At 43.3% G+C, this 17,249-nt stretch overlaps 1 protein-coding gene across 1 annotated transcript; it reads left to right on the forward strand.

Annotated features, from left to right (window-relative positions):
• The first annotated feature begins 1,034 nt into the window (after nt 1-1,034).
• MSMO1 (methylsterol monooxygenase 1) lies at nt 1,035-11,799 on the forward strand. Its single transcript, XM_075709444.1, has 6 exons — nt 1,035-1,060; nt 2,331-2,640; nt 4,302-4,450; nt 5,325-5,451; nt 9,168-9,322; nt 10,839-11,799. Exons 2-6 carry the CDS (start codon nt 2,386-2,388, stop codon nt 11,044-11,046), a joined length of 894 nt encoding a protein of 297 aa, XP_075565559.1. The 5' UTR covers nt 1,035-1,060; nt 2,331-2,385; the 3' UTR covers nt 11,047-11,799.
• Nucleotides 11,800-17,249: the final 5,450 nt, after the last annotated feature.

Below are 17,249 nucleotides of genomic sequence, written 5' to 3' on the forward strand. Positions count from 1 at the left end.
GAAATTAGTGCGACGGTTGAGAGTTAACATTATTTTTGGAGGATTTCATTTTACCGTTGGTATTGTATGATGCGTTGTGGGGTAGGGTAGTGGGCTTCACTAGAAAGGTATTATTTGAATTGTGTAGTATTGTGTGTAAATTTTACTTGCGTGACACCAAACTGAACGAACGGCGCTCTGGCCCGTTGCTACCATGACGCAGCCCTGTATTTCAGTCCTGCTTACTCAGGCCAGGGCCCACGGGCCCAGGCTGCGCTCGGGAACGATCGTTTCCCTCGTACTCGGCCGCGCCCCGACTGCCCCGCCCCCCCCCCCCCCCCCCCCCCCCCCCCGCGCGCTTGTAGGCGCTCGGGCCCGGGGCGGCCGCGTGGGAACAGCTCGCGCGTGTCCGGGCGCGCGAAACGCTGCCACCGCTCCCACTCCACCCCGCCCGCCTGAGGTAACGCTCTCCTCCTCATCACGTCTTTGACGTCACCCGGCCTCCTCCCCCCCTCATTGGCTGCGCCCCTGGGTCTCACTATCCTCACTCCACCCCTTCAGCCAATCGCCGCGCCGCAGCCCCAGCTCCGTCCCGGCTCTCCGCACGCCTGACTCCCCCCGCCGCCGCCAGCCAGCCAATGGGCGCCGCGCCGGGTGTCGCTGCGCGGCCAATGGGAGGGCGCAGCCCGGGAGCCGGCGGTTGTTATTGCTGCGACGGGCGCTGCTGCTGCCGCTGCCGCTTCCGCCGCGGCGTGAGGGGCCGCCGCGCGCGCAGGTGAGGGGCGTGCGGGCCGGGGGAGGCCGAGGGCGGGCGCGGCCTGACCCGGCGCGGGGGTGCCCGGCCGGCTGTGCGGCTCCTCCCGCGCCGCGCCGCGCCGCCACCCCGGGCCGGGTGCCTCCCGTGGGCGTTCGCCTCGTCGCCGTCGTCGCCCCACGGGTGGGCGGCGTGTGCCGGCTGCCGGCCGGCGGCGTGAGCCAGGGTGTCTCCGCTTCCTCGCAGGGGCTGGACGCGACAGACGAGCCTGATCCAGGCGCAGCCCGGCCGCTGGTCCCTTGGCTAGCCGGCTGCTTTTTCGGGAGGGTAAGTAGCCTTACAGCCCAGGAGCTCGGCTTGTGAGCTTCGTTGGCGTTTCCTGTGACGTACGTACCATTAATTAAATGGTATTTGCTGGTAATAAGAAATGGCAGCATCTGGATGCTGTTGCTAAGGAAGAAAAATGGTAACTGATGTTGCTGGATAGCGAGGTTGGTACAATTGTTTGTGTTGGGCCTAGCGTGAGTGTGTGAGCTGGGGACTAGCCAGCGTCCTCCGGCCTGTGAGTTGTGCACACGCTTTAGAGTGGGAGATGGGCCTGTTAGAGGGGGCCCGGAGGAAGGCGATGGAAATCACCAGAGAGCACACCACCTGTGGAGAGAGTCTGAGAGACTTGGGGTGGTTTAGCCTGGAGAAGAGAAAGCCCCAGGAACACCTTACTGGAGCCTTTCAGTATATAAAGGGGGGTTATAAGAAAGAGAGAGAAAGACTTTTTGCTGAGGCCTGTATGAACAAGACAGTGGGCAACAGTTTTAAACTAAAAAAGGGTAGATTTAGATCAGACATAAGGACAACGTTTCCTACGATGAGGATGGTGAGACGCTGGAACGTGTCGCCCAGAGAAGTTGTGGATGCCCCATCATTGGAAGTGTTCAAGGTCAGGCTGGATGGGGCTTTGAGCAACCTGGTCTAGGGGAAGGGGTCCCTGCCTGTGGTGGGGGGGTTGGACTAGATGACCTTTAGAGGTCCCTTCTAACCCAAACCAACAAGCAGCCTACTCTGTGGAAATGGCAGCACTTCTGGGCACCTGCGGGAATGCTGCCTCTGTGCTTTTGGGAGCCGTGATGAAAACTCCCTGACTTATGGAAAGGTGGATTGCCTCAAGCCAGTTGCAGTCTCGAGGCAGTCTGCTGTGTTGATGTAGTTTGCATGGATTCTGGCTCACACCTATGAAAAGAATGAGGCTGGAAAATCAGGAAACCATAGTTAATTTAATTTCTAAATCTGGTTTGAACCTTTTGTGCTCTTTTAGTACAGAATACAATTATCCTGCAAAAGACTTGAAATAAAATTGGGTAATAATTAATATTTCTTTATCCTTTTGCTCCTTTGATCTAATCTCAAAACTTGAGAGCTGATTGCCTCTCAAATTGGGTTGCCTCTCAAACAAATCTTAAGCTTTGTTCTTTTACATTATTCTGTAGAAAGAGAATCTGTCTTTCCCTTCCCTGTTTTTACTTTAAAACCAGGTAAAAAAGGTAATGTTTGTTTTCTGAAGATTAACTGCTGTTTATTCAATTTTTCATGAAATTTGCAGGTTACTTACAAACAACTGCAGAAGAACTGTAATTGTGATGCTTTATGTTTGAACAATGGCAACGAACGACAGCGTTAATATCTTAAACTCTGCTTATCTGGCGGTGGAATATATAGACTCTTTCTTGCCTGACAATCCCTTGCAGCAACCATTTAAAAATGCCTGGAATTACATGCTGGATAACTACACAAAGTTCCAGATTGCGACTTGGGGATCACTTATAGTTCATGAAGTTTCATACTTCTTGCTCTGTGTACCTGGATTTGTCTTTCAGTTTATACCTTACATGCAAAAGTATAAGATTCAGCAGGTAAGACAAAGTTGTGGACTACACATTTCCTGATTTGTCTTTGAATATGTGAAGTAGAACATATAACTGCAGTATCCTAGTTTCCAATTTATATGGCCCTATTTCCTCTGTCGCTGTGGTCATCCTGGAAGTGGCAGAGCAAAATTACAGTGTGTGTGAGGAGAGGAGGAGAAGTTGATTAGGGGGAAGGAAAGGATTTATTTCTGAGGGAGGGTATCCTTTCCACCATGGTGGTATAGAGAGAAAAGAGTATGTTAATCTCTGTGTTAGCAAAGTTAAATTTTCTCCATGTAAGTTTATTTATCGGCAGGGGAATATATAGTAGAATCACAGCACCTGGTGGTAGAGGTGTGTCTTAGTGTTATGAAAGAATTACATAATGTGTTTATTTAACAGCCAGTGTCTCTTTCAAAGTATCTCTATGCACACGCTCTTGAAAGGATTTTGAAGTATTTTAACAATGGAGAAAGCCTAGGATGGACTGCATGCTCCTAATTGGTAGCTGTCGTGGTTTAGCCCCAGCCAGCAACTAAGCACCATGCCGCCGCTCGCTCACTCCCCCTACCCCGATGGGATGGGGGAGAGAATCGGAGGGGTGAGAGTGAGAAACACTCCTGGGTTGAGATAAGAACAGTTTAATAATTGAAATAAAGTAAAATAGTAATGCTAATAGTAACAGTATAATAATGATAATAATAATAATGATACACGAAGCAAGTGATGCACAATGCAATTGCTCACCACCCGCCGACCGATACCCAGACAGTTCCCGAGCAGCGATCGCTGCTCCCCGGCCAACCCCCCCCCAGTTTCTATACTGAGCATGACGTCATATGGTATGGAATAGCCCTTTGGCCAGTTTGGATCAAGTATTCTGGCTGTGCCCCCTCCCAGTTTCTTGTGCACCTGGCAGAGCATGGGAAGCTGAAAAAGTCCTTGACTAGCATAAGCAGTACTCAGCAACAATTAAAAACATCAGCATGTTATCAACATTCTTCTCCTACTAAATCCAAAACACAGCACTATGCTTGCTGCTAGGAAGAAAATTAACTCTATCCCAGCCGAAACCAGGACAGTAGCAAAGGCACATCCAGTATCTAAAGATGATTGTTTTGCCCCAGTTCCTTGTAATATGAATTATAAATTAATAATACCAGCTTCTGAAATTATTACAGTAGTTGGTAAAATGTCTCTGTGCAAAAACTGGGTATTTTCAAGAGCTTATTTCTTCACAAGCTTATATCTTCAGCTTCTCTTTGTATTATTTTAGCTATGGAAATACATTCTATTATTTTAGCTATGGAAATACATTCTATTGTTTTAGTTATGGAAATAAAAGCTTAGATTTGTGTTAAACTGTTGAATATGAAATGTTCCTGCTAATTACAAACACTGAAATAACAACAACAGCAAAGACAACCTCTGTTAAGAGAGACTTACTTCAAATTTTACAGAAAGCTAGCTTAGAAAAACAAGAGGTTTTCATAAAACTGAATCAAATCCCGTGTCATTTGTATTGCCTGAGTTAATTTGTATTATGGGAGGTCCTGCTATCTGTCTTCCAAGGTGAAATGAAACTGCCTCCAAAGTAATTTTTGCAGCACTTCAGTTATGTGCAATAGAAGTACGTAATACAACTGATTTTTGTTTCTTTGTCTTAGGATAAACCAGAAACATGGGAAAAACAATGGAAGTGTTTCAAAACACTCCTCTTCAATCACTTTTTCATTCAGCTTCCTCTGATTTGTGGCACCTATTACTTCACAGAGTATTTTAACATCCCGTATGAGTGGGAAGAAATGCCTAGATGGTAGGTAGATTTTTCTTGTGTGTTGATGCCGAGTTACATACAGTTGGAGGCAGAATGTTTAACAAATAATGTCGTCAACTCTAATACACAGTAATGTTTTGGCGATGTAAACTCTGTTAGTTAATCTTGCTTCTGTTGATGTTTGACTGCTATAAGAGCTAATTTAGAGCTTTCTAGATTTTTTTTTTTAAATGGCCCCAAATTGTTCTGATACTCAGAAGGAGGGGGGATTAGGAGAGAGTTTATGGAAGCGAAGCAAGATTCATGATGGCATGGGTTAAATATTGGACTTTATGGGGGGTTTTATCCAACATTTTTTGATTCATCCTAAGGGTTTCTTCCCTCCACCTGGTTTTCTATCATAGCAGCAGTGTGTTGCTCAAGGGAGAGAATGTACCACCTGCTTCACATTCTCCTTTTTTGCACTGAAGTGACAGACTTTTAAACAAAACTGAATTAGTTATAAATGCCTTTTTATTTGTTTTTTTTTTTCTGATAGCTGTTCTTTACAACAGAAGCTTACATTTTTTAAAAATTTATTTTCTGTCTGTTTTAGATAGCTGATGCAGCTCTGTATTTTATGTCTACATCTTATACAGTCTGCGGATGTTGTTTATAGACTGTAATATTGCAATGATAGTTTGTTATACTACGTGCTAATTCACTTCAGCATATCAACAGATGAACTGATAGGACTAATGTGCTTGGCAATTAGTATTTTTAGGATGTTAAAAAGGTAATGTCAATGCACTGTTACTCAATCAGTAATATACATAAACATGTCCCAGCCTTACTAGCATATAACTATTTTATCTTTCAAGATTGTGCGTCTGCTAGTATCTTCTACAACTAATAGCTCTTCTCCTTTTTAAAGGTATGTTCTGGTTGCCCAGTGTTTTGGATGTGCAGTGATTGAGGATGCCTGGCACTATTTCCTGCATAGATTGCTGCATCACAAGAGAATATACAAGTATATCCATAAGGTTCACCACGAGTTTGTTGTACGTATTCCTTGATTTTTTTTTTTTTTTTGTAGTAGTTTTTAGTATATGCGGTTTCATACGACTAATTTAAAGGTCTTATTTGAAAGACTTAAGAATTTTGCATCCCTCTGACAGGCTACTTTAACAACAAAAAGAGAGCCAAGGAGAATCTCCATCCTTTATTGGATGCGGGCTGGGGAACATTGCCACCAAGAATGAGGAAAAGGCTGAGGTACTTAATACCTTCTTTGCCTTATTCTTTAATAGCCAGACCAGTTATCCCCAGGGTATTCAGCCCCCTGAGCTGGAAGACAGGGACAGAGAGCAGACTGAGGACCCCATAATCCAGGAAGAAGCAGTTAATGCCCTGCTATGCCACCTGGATGCTCACAAGTCTATGGGGCCGGATGGGATCCACCCGAGAGTACTGAGGGAGCTGGCAGAGGAGCTTGCCAAGCCACTCTCCATCATCTATCAGCAGTCCTGGTTAACAGGGGAGGTCCCAGATGACTGGCAGCTTGCCAGAGTGATGCCCATTTACAAGAAGGGCTGGAAAGAGGACCCAGGAAACTACAGGCCTGTCAGCCTGACCTCGGTACCGGGGAAGATTATGGAGAGGTTCATCTTGAGTACGCTCAACAGGCATGTGCAGGTCAACCAGAGGATTAGGCCCAGCCAGCATGGGTTCATGAAAGGCAGGTCCTGCTTGACCAACCTGATCTCCTGTGACCTGGTGACCTGCCTGGTGGATGAGGGAGGGGCTGTGGACGTCATCTACCTGGACTTCAGTAAAGCCTTTGACACTGTCTCCCACAGCATTCTCCTAGGGAAGCTGGTGGCTCATGGCTTAGGCAGGTGCACTCTTCACTGGGTAAAAAAACTGGCTGGGTGGCTGAGCCCAGAGAGTAGTGGTGAATGGAGTTAAGTCCAGTTGGCAGCCGGTCACAAGTGGTGTTCCCCAGGGTTCTGTTTTGGGGCCAGTCTTGTCTGATGTCTTTATCAACGATGTGGATGAGGGGATTGAGTGCACCCTCAGTAAGTTTGCAGATGACACCGAACTGGGCGGGCATGTCGATCTGCTGGAGGGTAGGATGGCCCTGCAGAGGGATCTGGACAGGCTGGACCGATGGGCTGAGGTCAGTTTTATGAGGTTTAACAAGACCAAGTGCCAGGTCCTGCACTTTGGTTACAACAACCCCATGCAACACCACAGGCTTGGGGAAGAGTGGCTGGAAAGCTGCCTGGAGGAAAAGGACCTGTTGGTTGACAGCCGGCTGAACATGAGCCAGCAGTGTGCCCAGGTGGCCAAGAAGGCCAACAGCATCCTCGCTTGTATCAGGAATAGCGTGGCCAGCAGGAACAGGGAGGTGATTGTTCTCCTGTACTTGGCACTGGTGAGGCCGCACCTGGAATACTGTGTTCAGTTTTGGGCCCCTCAGTACAAGAAGGGCATTGCTGTAGCATGTCCAGAGAAGGGCAACAAAGCTGGTGAAAGGTCTGGAGAACAAGTCTTATGAGAAGCAGCTGAGGGAACTGGGATGGTTTAGTGTGGAGAAGAGGAGGCTGAGGGGAGACTTTATTGCTCTCTACAACTACCTGAAAGGAGGTTGTAGTGAGGTGGGTGTTGGGCTCTTCTCTCAAGTAACTAGTGATAGGACAAGAGGAAATGGCCTCAAGTTGTGTCAGGGGAGGTTTAGAAAAATTTCTTTACTGAAAAGAGTGGTCAAGCATTGGAACAGGCTTCCCAGAGAGGTGGTGGAGTCACTGTCCCTGGAGGTATTCAAAAAACATGTAGATGTGGCACTTTGGGACATGGTTTAGTAGGCGTGGTGGTGTTGGGTTGATGGTTGGACTGGTGGTCTTAGAGGTCCTGTCCAACCTTAATGATTCTATTCTGGTTTCATGTTCATTAAAAAATAATCCAGCCACCAAGACAGGAAACAGGAAATTAATTATTACTCTACCCTTAATTGGTTTAGTGGTGGACTTGGTAGTGTTAGGTTAATGGTTGGACTGGATGATCTTAAAGGTCTTTTCTAACCTAAATGATTCTATGATTCTATGACAGTGGGACAGATGTTTTTATTGAGCTCTTTGTCAAGAACAGTCATCCATTTTGTTTCTGAAAACACCTCCTGTAACTTTATTTCATTTAATGGGAACGAAAGGTAGCACTCAACTCTTAAAGTTTGATCGTATCTGTTGAGCTAGGTGAAAGCAAGCTTTTAAAAATGTGTTACACGCTTGATTGCGAGGGGAGGGAGAAGTGATGGGTTTCTGGGTTTTGATTGTTCATCAGTTCGCCGCCGCCTAGGGTGTTATCCAGAGCATGCTAATCCTCAGAACACGATCCTGCGCAGCCTGGCTGTGTGCATGATATGTGCAGGGTATGTGATTCAGGGAAGGATTATAGCTTTGTATATATGCTTCTGGAAGCAGTATAGCCAGTTGTGTGATACTGCATCGAGAACACAGTGCAGTACAGAGATATTTTGGGTGGTTCTGCATTTAGCGGTATTGGAGCTGACGTTGAGCACAAGGTAATGAGCCATGCTTGACTGGAGGTGGCACTGTTCTGAGCCAGGTAGGGTCCAGCAGTGCTTACACCTTATAGTTGGTATAGCTGTGTTGAGACGGCACTCTCTGGATCACAGAAGTCAGTGCTACTGTGTGTGTCTGCTGCTGCGTTTCAGTGTACAACCCATACTGTGCGAAGGTAAACTGCAGGCTACTGGCTGAGGGCTGGTTTATGGCTGTGATAATAGAGACACTCTGTATTGATTGGTGCATGCGTATGTACCTGCATCTGCAGCAGCAGCCGCTGTTTTCTTCTTGCTGTTGGCAGACCCTCAGGTCTCTAGCAGGAGCAGCTTCTGGCCATTATTTTTGAGTGGTTAGCAGTTCACACGGAAGTGATCTGTAGGCTAATGGCTGTTTCACTAAAAACTTTCCCAGATAGTAAAAGGTGATGATTTTAAAATCGCTCTTAAGCCGAAGTGGACTCTTTTTTTATCCCTGATAATCAAACTTATAACCTTGAGCATTAGGTTAAATTTTTTTTAATTATTATCTTTCTGTGGTGGTCTACTTTTGAAAACTCTGTGGAATTTCTTTCTTTGTAAATCAAATGTAGGCATGACTGGGGGTTGTGTGTGTATATATAATAAAAACAATATATACATATATAAAGAAAAGAAAATGTTTTATTTCAATCTCATAATAATATTTGAACAGTAAGAATTTATCTTTAAAAATTGACAAAGATGTGGGGGGCTTTTAAATTAATTTTAAAATAAATTTCTAAGTGAATCCTGACTCTGAGAATATTTTGGCTTCCTTCTTTCTTCTGCTTTCAAGACTGGATGTATAGCAAAGCTGATAGAAGCTTCCCAAATACTTTTAATATTCCTGAAATAATGCTTTGGCCTTGGGTAATGGTAAGCGTAAGTAAAAGTTTTCAACTTTTCCACTAGTAGTGAAGTGTTTGGAATCGCTAATGGAATGATAATCCTTATGACCTTGAAATACTGTTTTCTGTTTTCCCAACAAGGAGCTGAACACCTGTGTTAAGGCCCTCGCTCAGTCAGACCATTTCCTTTACCCACAACATCATTCTGTTTGTGCTGTCGTAGTCTTGTGGGGTAGTGGGAAGGGGAGAGTACTACAGAATGGTGATTCTGATTTGGGGGTATTGAAAATAGTGACTGTTTTCCTGTCTTTTCCTTCCTTTCTAGTCTCCATTTGGAATGCAGGCAGAATATGCACATCCTCTGGAAACACTTATCCTCGGAACTGGCTTTTTTATTGGAATTGTCGTTTTCTGTAACCATGTGATTCTTCTCTGGGCATGGGTGATATGTCGCTTGATGGAAACCATTGACGTACACAGGTGAAATCCTTATTGCTTTTTAATAATTGCTTTTTCTCTTCTCCCTAAGTCTGTCTTAAACTTGTCTCTTTCACTGAGCTTTACTATTTATTTTGCACTGAAATGCTTTTGTGCGTCTTAAAGAATGGCACAGTCTGAACAGTTATAGTGTCTTCTGTTTTGAGGTAGTGTTAATAGCAAATGTTGCTGATTAAATTAGTTTAGACTGTAGCTAGAGCATCTTGAGGAGGGTTTCAGAACCTAGGTGCCTCATTGGGATATCTGGCTCTTGATACTTGGTGTACAATTGACTTTATGCATATTAGGACACCAAAAATCAATTACAAAAGACAATATTCCAGCCAAGAGTTCTCTCCATTTAATACTTTGTCAGCCAGTTTTCCTGAACAAGAGAAACTTTAGGCTATGCAACCACTGACTGTCTTTTAAATAAATAAAGATTTATTTATTTATTTATTTATTTATGGTAGATACAAAGAGGAAGACTTTTTGTCCCTGTAGTATAACTGACTTCTTTCAAATTTGGCTCTGAAATGCTAGCGCAAATCCCAGTAGGCTTAGTTGGATTCATGTGCAAATGAATGAGCTTTTCTTTCCTGTGTTTGAGAGGAAGGGGAAAGTCGGAGTTCATTTTTGAAATGCTGGTATTACACTTGACCTTGTAGCTGTAAATATATTATGAAGCTTATAGTGTCTTACTGTAAGCTGAGCGTCAAGTGTTTTAGTGGAACATGAGCAACTAACAAGCTCATCGTACACATCATTGCTAGTTTAGTTATATGTTGGTTGTAGACTAAGAAGTATATGTTGTGACATATCATAAAGTAATTGATGCAAAATATGAATCTCCTTTGATGATTATCATTTTAGTTTGTTGTCCACATGAGGTGTTCGTAACAAATTACCTTGAGCTGTCCCCACTAGGTGGTGGCAAGATGCTTTCTGGTACTACTCAGCAAAAGAGTTGAAATCTCTCTAAAGCAAACTGTTCTGGTTTTAATATTACTTTAATCATATATTTTGAATTTTAAACATTTGAAGAACTTGCGATAAGCTGGAAATAAGAGTAGAAATACTACAGTTGTAATTGAGTTGAGATGCTGTTTGAGCAGCTGAGCTGATGTTCATAGCTTGTCACTAAAAGACAGTGTTATTTCTTTTTCCTCCTTCCTAACATCACTCTTGAGTCAGTTAAAGCTGCTAAGCCAGCAGGAAGTCAGCCGCTGTGACTTTTTTTTTTTTTTTAGGTGACCTGCTTAAATTTTTTTGTGTTGCCTAATAAACTGAGCTGAAAAGTTCAGCAAGTGGCAAAGCCATTGTGGGATAGTTTACAGAAGCATTTGGCTAGGATAGGAAGGATCTTGTTTTCCTATTAAGCCAGTGTTACAGTGAGTACCTCAGGGCCTTATACAAAAAACCCCTTTTTATTTTATAAAAACAAGTAAGTGTCTATATTTTGTGGTTTATATCTGGGAAAAATCCTGACTCTAGTTGCTTTTTCCCCCCTCCCCCATAGTGGCTATGATGTTCCGCTGAACCCTCTTCATTTGGTGCCTTTCTATGCTGGGGCCCGTTTTCATGATTTCCATCACATGAACTTTATCGGCAATTACGCTTCAACCTTCACATGGTGGGACAGACTCTTTGGTACAGACTCTCAATTCATTGCCTATAAAGAAAAAGAGAAGAAGCAACAACTCATAACGAAGAAGAAGGCTAACTAAATTTCCAGTGTAAAAATTCCGATGCTAATACTTGTAGAAAACTTTTGCTTTTCTGTAAAGCAAAATAGCGATCGGGTGTTAAGCATAAATCTTGTTCCTTGGCTACTAAGTGGTAGGGAAAACCAGCTAATTACACTGCAGTATCTTCCTAATGGGAATGCTTTCTATTTTATACGTAAGTACTGCATATATTTTAACTACAGATTTAAAGATGATGCAAAAAACTGAGATGACTTGTGTCTATCCATTTTTTTGGGGAGGGGAATTCAATTTTATCTTTAATGTTGCCCACTTTGGAACCAGGTAGAATTATATATGTACACTGAAATTTGACTTAGTTTTTTTTTAAATGTATATTCTTAAATTTGTAATACCAAATTGCAGAACATATTAACTGGTATCAGCACTGTATTATTTAAATACTGGATCAAAGTTGCTTAAAACCAAAATGTGTTAATAGGAAGCTTGGACAGGCCATTTGTACACTGGATAATGTGAACTGTTAATAACAGAATATGTGGCTAAACGTGAGTTAGCAGAGACATTCCTGATTTAGATTTATTATGTTATTTTAGATTACAGGTAAAAAGAATAGAAGCTTTTATTTGAAGAAACTGGTTTTTGCTGCTCTTCTCAAGTTGGTCTGTCAGTGTACTTAGCATTTACATTACATTCTTCTCTGTATGTTGTAATTTGCTGAACTGACTTGTTGCTATATTTGCACTTGTGACTGATGAAATAAATGTGGTTTGGTTTGATGTGTGTATTACACCTTTCATATGTTTTTTTAATACAAAGTTGTGATAAAAACACATAGGATATAGCATCTTAACTCTGTTCATCTCTTTAATGAAGAAGCATTATTCCTGTTAGTATGGTCTACAGCAGTTCCATCTGTAAACTGCTTATGGAGATAACACTAAGAAATGGAGAACATCTTATAAATTCTGCTGGTTTGTGTTTTGAAGGACTTGGATACATAGCTACTCACTGTAGCGGCAACTTTTGGGCCAAGCGCATTCTCAAGTTAAAGCTACAGCTTTCACAAACTAGAATCTCAGAATTTACTACTTGGGTTGTACTAGTAATAGAAGCAATAGTCTAATATTGTTGAATCTACTCTAAATACTTGTCTGTGGCACAAGGAATAACAATGGAAGTATTTAAGAAGGGCTTAAACGCTTATAAAGATCTTGCACTTTGTATTTTAATGTCAGCTGCTCTTCAGACTTCACATACCACTTCATCTACCCTTTAAGTCCTTTAGAGATGCTTACAGTGTTTTCTTACTCAAGACCACCTGAATTTTCATGCTGCTTCACATGCAGTCTGGTGTAATACTTGAACCAGGCACTCCTGTGAAAGTGCAGGTGGGATCAGGCTTCTGACAAAAACCCAAGGTGTTAATGATATTCAGAGTGATTAAAATATTACTTGGGATGTGAGAGTGGTTCAGATTCCTCTTCTGCATGTGTCTTGTAGAAGCTTTTACTTCTCTATCTGTACCGCCATTGAAATTTGATGTTCTTCCCCTTCCCTCTAAAAGGAAGTAAAAATACTTGACTCTGGCAGGCGAATGGAAGCTGAAATCCCTGTATCGTTCAGTTTTTAGCAGGGACTGGTACTTAAGACTTCCTGAATCCATATGTACTGCCGGCCTGAACTCTCCATGGTGGAAGCGACCTCTTTAATCAGATTTCAAAGATGGCCATTATCCTCTTTGCTTTCTCAGCTCCCACTGTCATCCTGCAGCTGCAGCTATACTTAGCTTTATTTTACTGAACGCCTAGCCTAAAATACAAGGAGCTTTCAGTTCTTCAGATTTTCCCTGTGTACGTGATTTTGTTCACTGGTTGTCAGCCCGCTGGCTGGTGCCTGTACACACACTGTCGCAAAATTGTGTACAACTGTGGGCCAATTGCTTAATACTCCAGTAAAGGTATTTGTAAAAGCTTGGTGTCTCCTCAGCTATTGGAGAGCTCAGTCAGAGCGCTAAAAGTTTGATTGGACGACTTACAAATTTACAATGCATATTCCATTCTTCGAGAGGTTTTGAAAATAAGGAATGTAATTTTAGCACATTACTTATGCCATCTTTTTTGGTACAGTGTGCATAGGGGTTTTGTTCTTTTTTCATTACGTGAATCCATGTTTTTCTGACACCCATTGCTATTTCAGTTTTTTGGGTTATTTTACGTACATCCTTGGAGTAGAATGTTATTACATCATTGCTTTTGATCCTCTTTCTTTAACAAATCCCTAGAGAATTATGCAAGCTGTGCTTCATAAATCTATTTTTTGCTGAACAAATGTGTCCACTGGACCTCTCTCAACACAGAAACTTGCATTTGAAAACCACAGGCTTGTTTCGCTGCAGGACTCGGACAGACCTGCATTCTACCACCACCCCAGCCCCTTTTCAAATGCAGAACCTTGTATTTATTACTGAACATGATGCTGGCTAGTCAATGGCCTCCTTGCTATGTATCTTTTATGCGTATTAATAGCTATGTTAGGCAGTTACATTTCTGAGGTTTTAGGCCTTTATTTAATAAGACGTCAGTGATTTTTTTTTTCCCCGATATTTGGTGAGAGAGACTATAGAGTATGTGTAGTTCCAAAAACTAAGAGGTTTTTGTGCAATAGAAAAAAAATTAGAGCAACATACGGGTGACAGTTTTTGGCTCTTGACAAGGCGGAACAAAACCTTACACAATCTGTTGTCCTTTATCCTCTTTAGCAAGGAGACAGATTTAACTCTTAAAAGTGGGTATGACAGGACAATAAGTGGGTGGGTGGGGGCAACGTTTTTCACAACTTAATCTTTTCCTGATTAAGTAAGGTTCCTCTGTGGGAGATAACAGCTTGTACCATTCCTTAGGATATGACAATAATCAAGTCCTATGAAAAGCGATAAATTAATTTCTTGGGTTTTGTGTCAAAAAACATGGAAACTTGTAAAGTACAATAAATTGTTAAGATTAGGATTGCAAAATAATCAACTGCTTTTGGCTGCTAATGTGAAATACTAAATGAGGAGGTTTATATTACACTACAGCACAGCTTGCCAGAAAATATTAATAATGATTGATATTATGATGATATTTGTAGATTGTATGACTTCATTTATTTTCCTCACTGAGTTTATAATAAATAACTGCTGAATGTTTTAAGATAGTTTTAAAGAAAAGTGTGATATGTTTCTAGATTTTTAATATTCATTTTTATTGAAAAAATGATATTATTGAAACCTACATTGTGGCTACAGATAGTTATTGCTCACTACAGTGTCTGGTTCATTATCTCCATCCTGTTACCTCTGCCTGTGTCAGCTGCCGCCTTCTGGTAAATCTGAGCCATTGAAACCTGTAACTGGCGGGTCCAGGGAGAAGGCAACTTCTTACCAGTGGTTCCTGCTATAATTTTCTGTCAGTGAAGGTAATAAACACAGCAGTCAAGTCGCTTTTCAATTGTATTTTTCACCAGCTAACTGGATGATATCATGTCCTCCGCAGTAAGGCATTTCCTCTATTTCTCAAATCACTTCTGTGGCTTGTCTCTGAATTTTCAATGTCTTGTTTCAGCTGTAGATATCAGACGTGCGTGTCCATATCATTCTCTCTAGTACCACCTTGGTGGTATAATCACATCCTTCCTCTTAACCATTGTCCTTCTCTCTAAGCATTCAAAGATAAAATCAGCCGTTCTGCAGCATTGCACTGGAAAATATAGTCAAGTACCCATCTATTGTGTTCTCTAGATGCTTCTGGCAATACTGCTTGCCAGACTGTTAGAAGTGTGTTTTATATTTCTTGCTGTTAAGTGTAATTTGCAATTTGCTGCTCTGAAATATATAAATGTGCTCGATTTACCAAGTAATCTAAATCACATTCCAGAGCTGCTGTATCCTTATTATTCACCATTCTTTGTCATCCACAAATTTTTATCAGTTTTGATACACATTTACGTAATCACTGAATAAATTAGCCCCCAGACTTGAAACACCAGTCCCTGTGGAAGCCCAGAAGGCTCCTGTTAGATGATGACTCACCACTTTTAAAAAACCCTGTCATCCAGTTACGCAGACTGTCTAAATGATCCTGCGTGGTAGTTTCTCTGTATGAGTGTTTGGCGGTATAGCCACGCCATCTCTCAGGAGCAGCATTGCCGTTCCGTGTCCAGGAGCTAGTATCACCCCAGGAGCAGTGATTACTCCGGCGGTCTGAAACGAGGGGCAGAAATAAGCCACTGCCATTTGTGTAGGTATGCAGTGGGTAAGTGCGAATGTCAGGTACATTTTCTATTAAATTGAAGTTGCAGTCTATAAAGAGGCTCCATGCAGAGTGGTTACATGTACAGGATGTTCACCACCCCAACAAGAGCACGGTAAGCTCGTAAATACCTGAGAGGGTTGAATTTCAGTAACCTGGGTCACTCATCTAACAGGTGGAGACAATAAACGATTCAGTCTTGCAATACGTAACTGGAAGGTGGTTTTATTTCATAGAACCATAGAATGCTGTGGGCTGGAAGGGACCCTTAGAGCTCATCTAGCCCAACCCCCCCTGCCGTGAGCAGGGACAGCTTTAACTGGATCAGGTTGCTCAGAGCCCCAGCCAACCTGACCTTGAATGTTGCCAGGGATGGGGCCTCCACTGCCTCTCTGGGCAACCTGTGCCAGTGCTTCACCACCCTCATTGGAAAAAATTTCTTTCTTATGTCTAGTCTAAATCTATTCTTCTTTAGTTTAAATCCATTATTCCCTGTCCTGTCACAACAGGCCTTGCTAAAAAGATTGTCCCCATCCTTCCTGTAGGCCCCCTTTAAGTACTGAAAGGCCGCAATAAGGTCTCCCTGCAGCCTTCTCTTCTCCAGGATGAACAACCCCAACTCTCTCAGCCTGTCCTCGTAGGAGAGGTGCTCCAGCCCTCGGATCATTTTGGTGGCCCTCCTCTGGACCCGCTCCAACAGGTCCATGTCCTTCTTGTGCTGAGGGCCCCAGAGCTGGACGCAGCGCTCCAGGTGAGGTCTCACCAGAGCAGAGTAGAGGGGCAGAATCACCTCCCTCGACCTGCTGGCCACGCTTCTTGTGATGCAGCCCAGGATACGGTTGGCTTTCTGGGCTGCAAGCGCACATTGTTGGCTCATGTCCAGCTTTTCACCCACCAGCACCCCCAAGTCCTTCTCCGCAGGGCTGCTCTCAATCCCTTCATCCCCCAGCCTGTATTGATATCGGGGGTTGCCCCGTCCCAGGTGCAGGACCTTGCACTTGGCCTTCAACCTCATGAGGTTCACAGAGAGAGGTGGGCCTCTCCAGCTTGTCCAGGTCCCTCTGGATGACATCTCATCCTTCTGGCGTGTCAGCTGCACCACTCAGCTTGGTGTTGTCTGCAAACTTGCTGAGGGTGCACTCGATCCCACTGTCTATGTCATTGATGAAGATGTTAAATAGCACCAGTCCCAGTACGGACCCCTGAGGGACTCCACTTGTCACCGGTCTCCATGTGGACATTGAGCCATTGACCACGACCCTCTGGGATGTGACCATCCAGCCAATTCCTTATCCACCAAACAGTCCACCCATCAAACCACTATCTCCCCAATTTAAAGAGAAGGATGTTGTGGGGGACCGTGTCAAAGGCTTTACAGAAATCCAAGTAGATGACATCCATTGCTTTTCCCTTGTCCACTGATGCAGTCACTCCTTCATAGAAAGCCACTAGGTTGGTCAGGCAGGACTTGCCCTTGGTGAATCCGTGCTGGCTGTCTCGAATCACCTCCCTGTCTTCCATGTGCTTGAGCATAGCTTCTAGGAGGATCTGCTCCATGATCTTCCCAGGCACAGAGGTGAGGCTGACAGGTCGGTAGTTCCCAGGGTCCTCCTTTCTTCTCTTTTTAAAAATGGGCACAACATTCCCCTTCTTCCAGTCAGCAGGGACTTCACCTGACTGCCGTGACTTTTCAAATGTCATGGAGAGTGGCTTGGTAACTACATCAGCCAGTTCCTTCAGGACTCTGGGGTGCATCTCATCAGGTCCCATAGACTTGTGTACATTGAGGTTCTTTAGGTGGTCTCGAACCTGATCTTCCCTTACAGTGGGAGGAGCTTTACCCCCCTTTTCCTTTCCCTCTCTGTAACCTCCTGCATAACTGCAAAAAAATTTATTCTTTATTTATTTATATTTCCTTTGACCTGCTTTATG

The sequence above is a fragment of the Pelecanus crispus genome, chromosome 4 (assembly GCF_030463565.1).
Source record: "Pelecanus crispus isolate bPelCri1 chromosome 4, bPelCri1.pri, whole genome shotgun sequence".
NCBI classification, from domain to species: domain Eukaryota; kingdom Metazoa; phylum Chordata; class Aves; order Pelecaniformes; family Pelecanidae; genus Pelecanus; species Pelecanus crispus.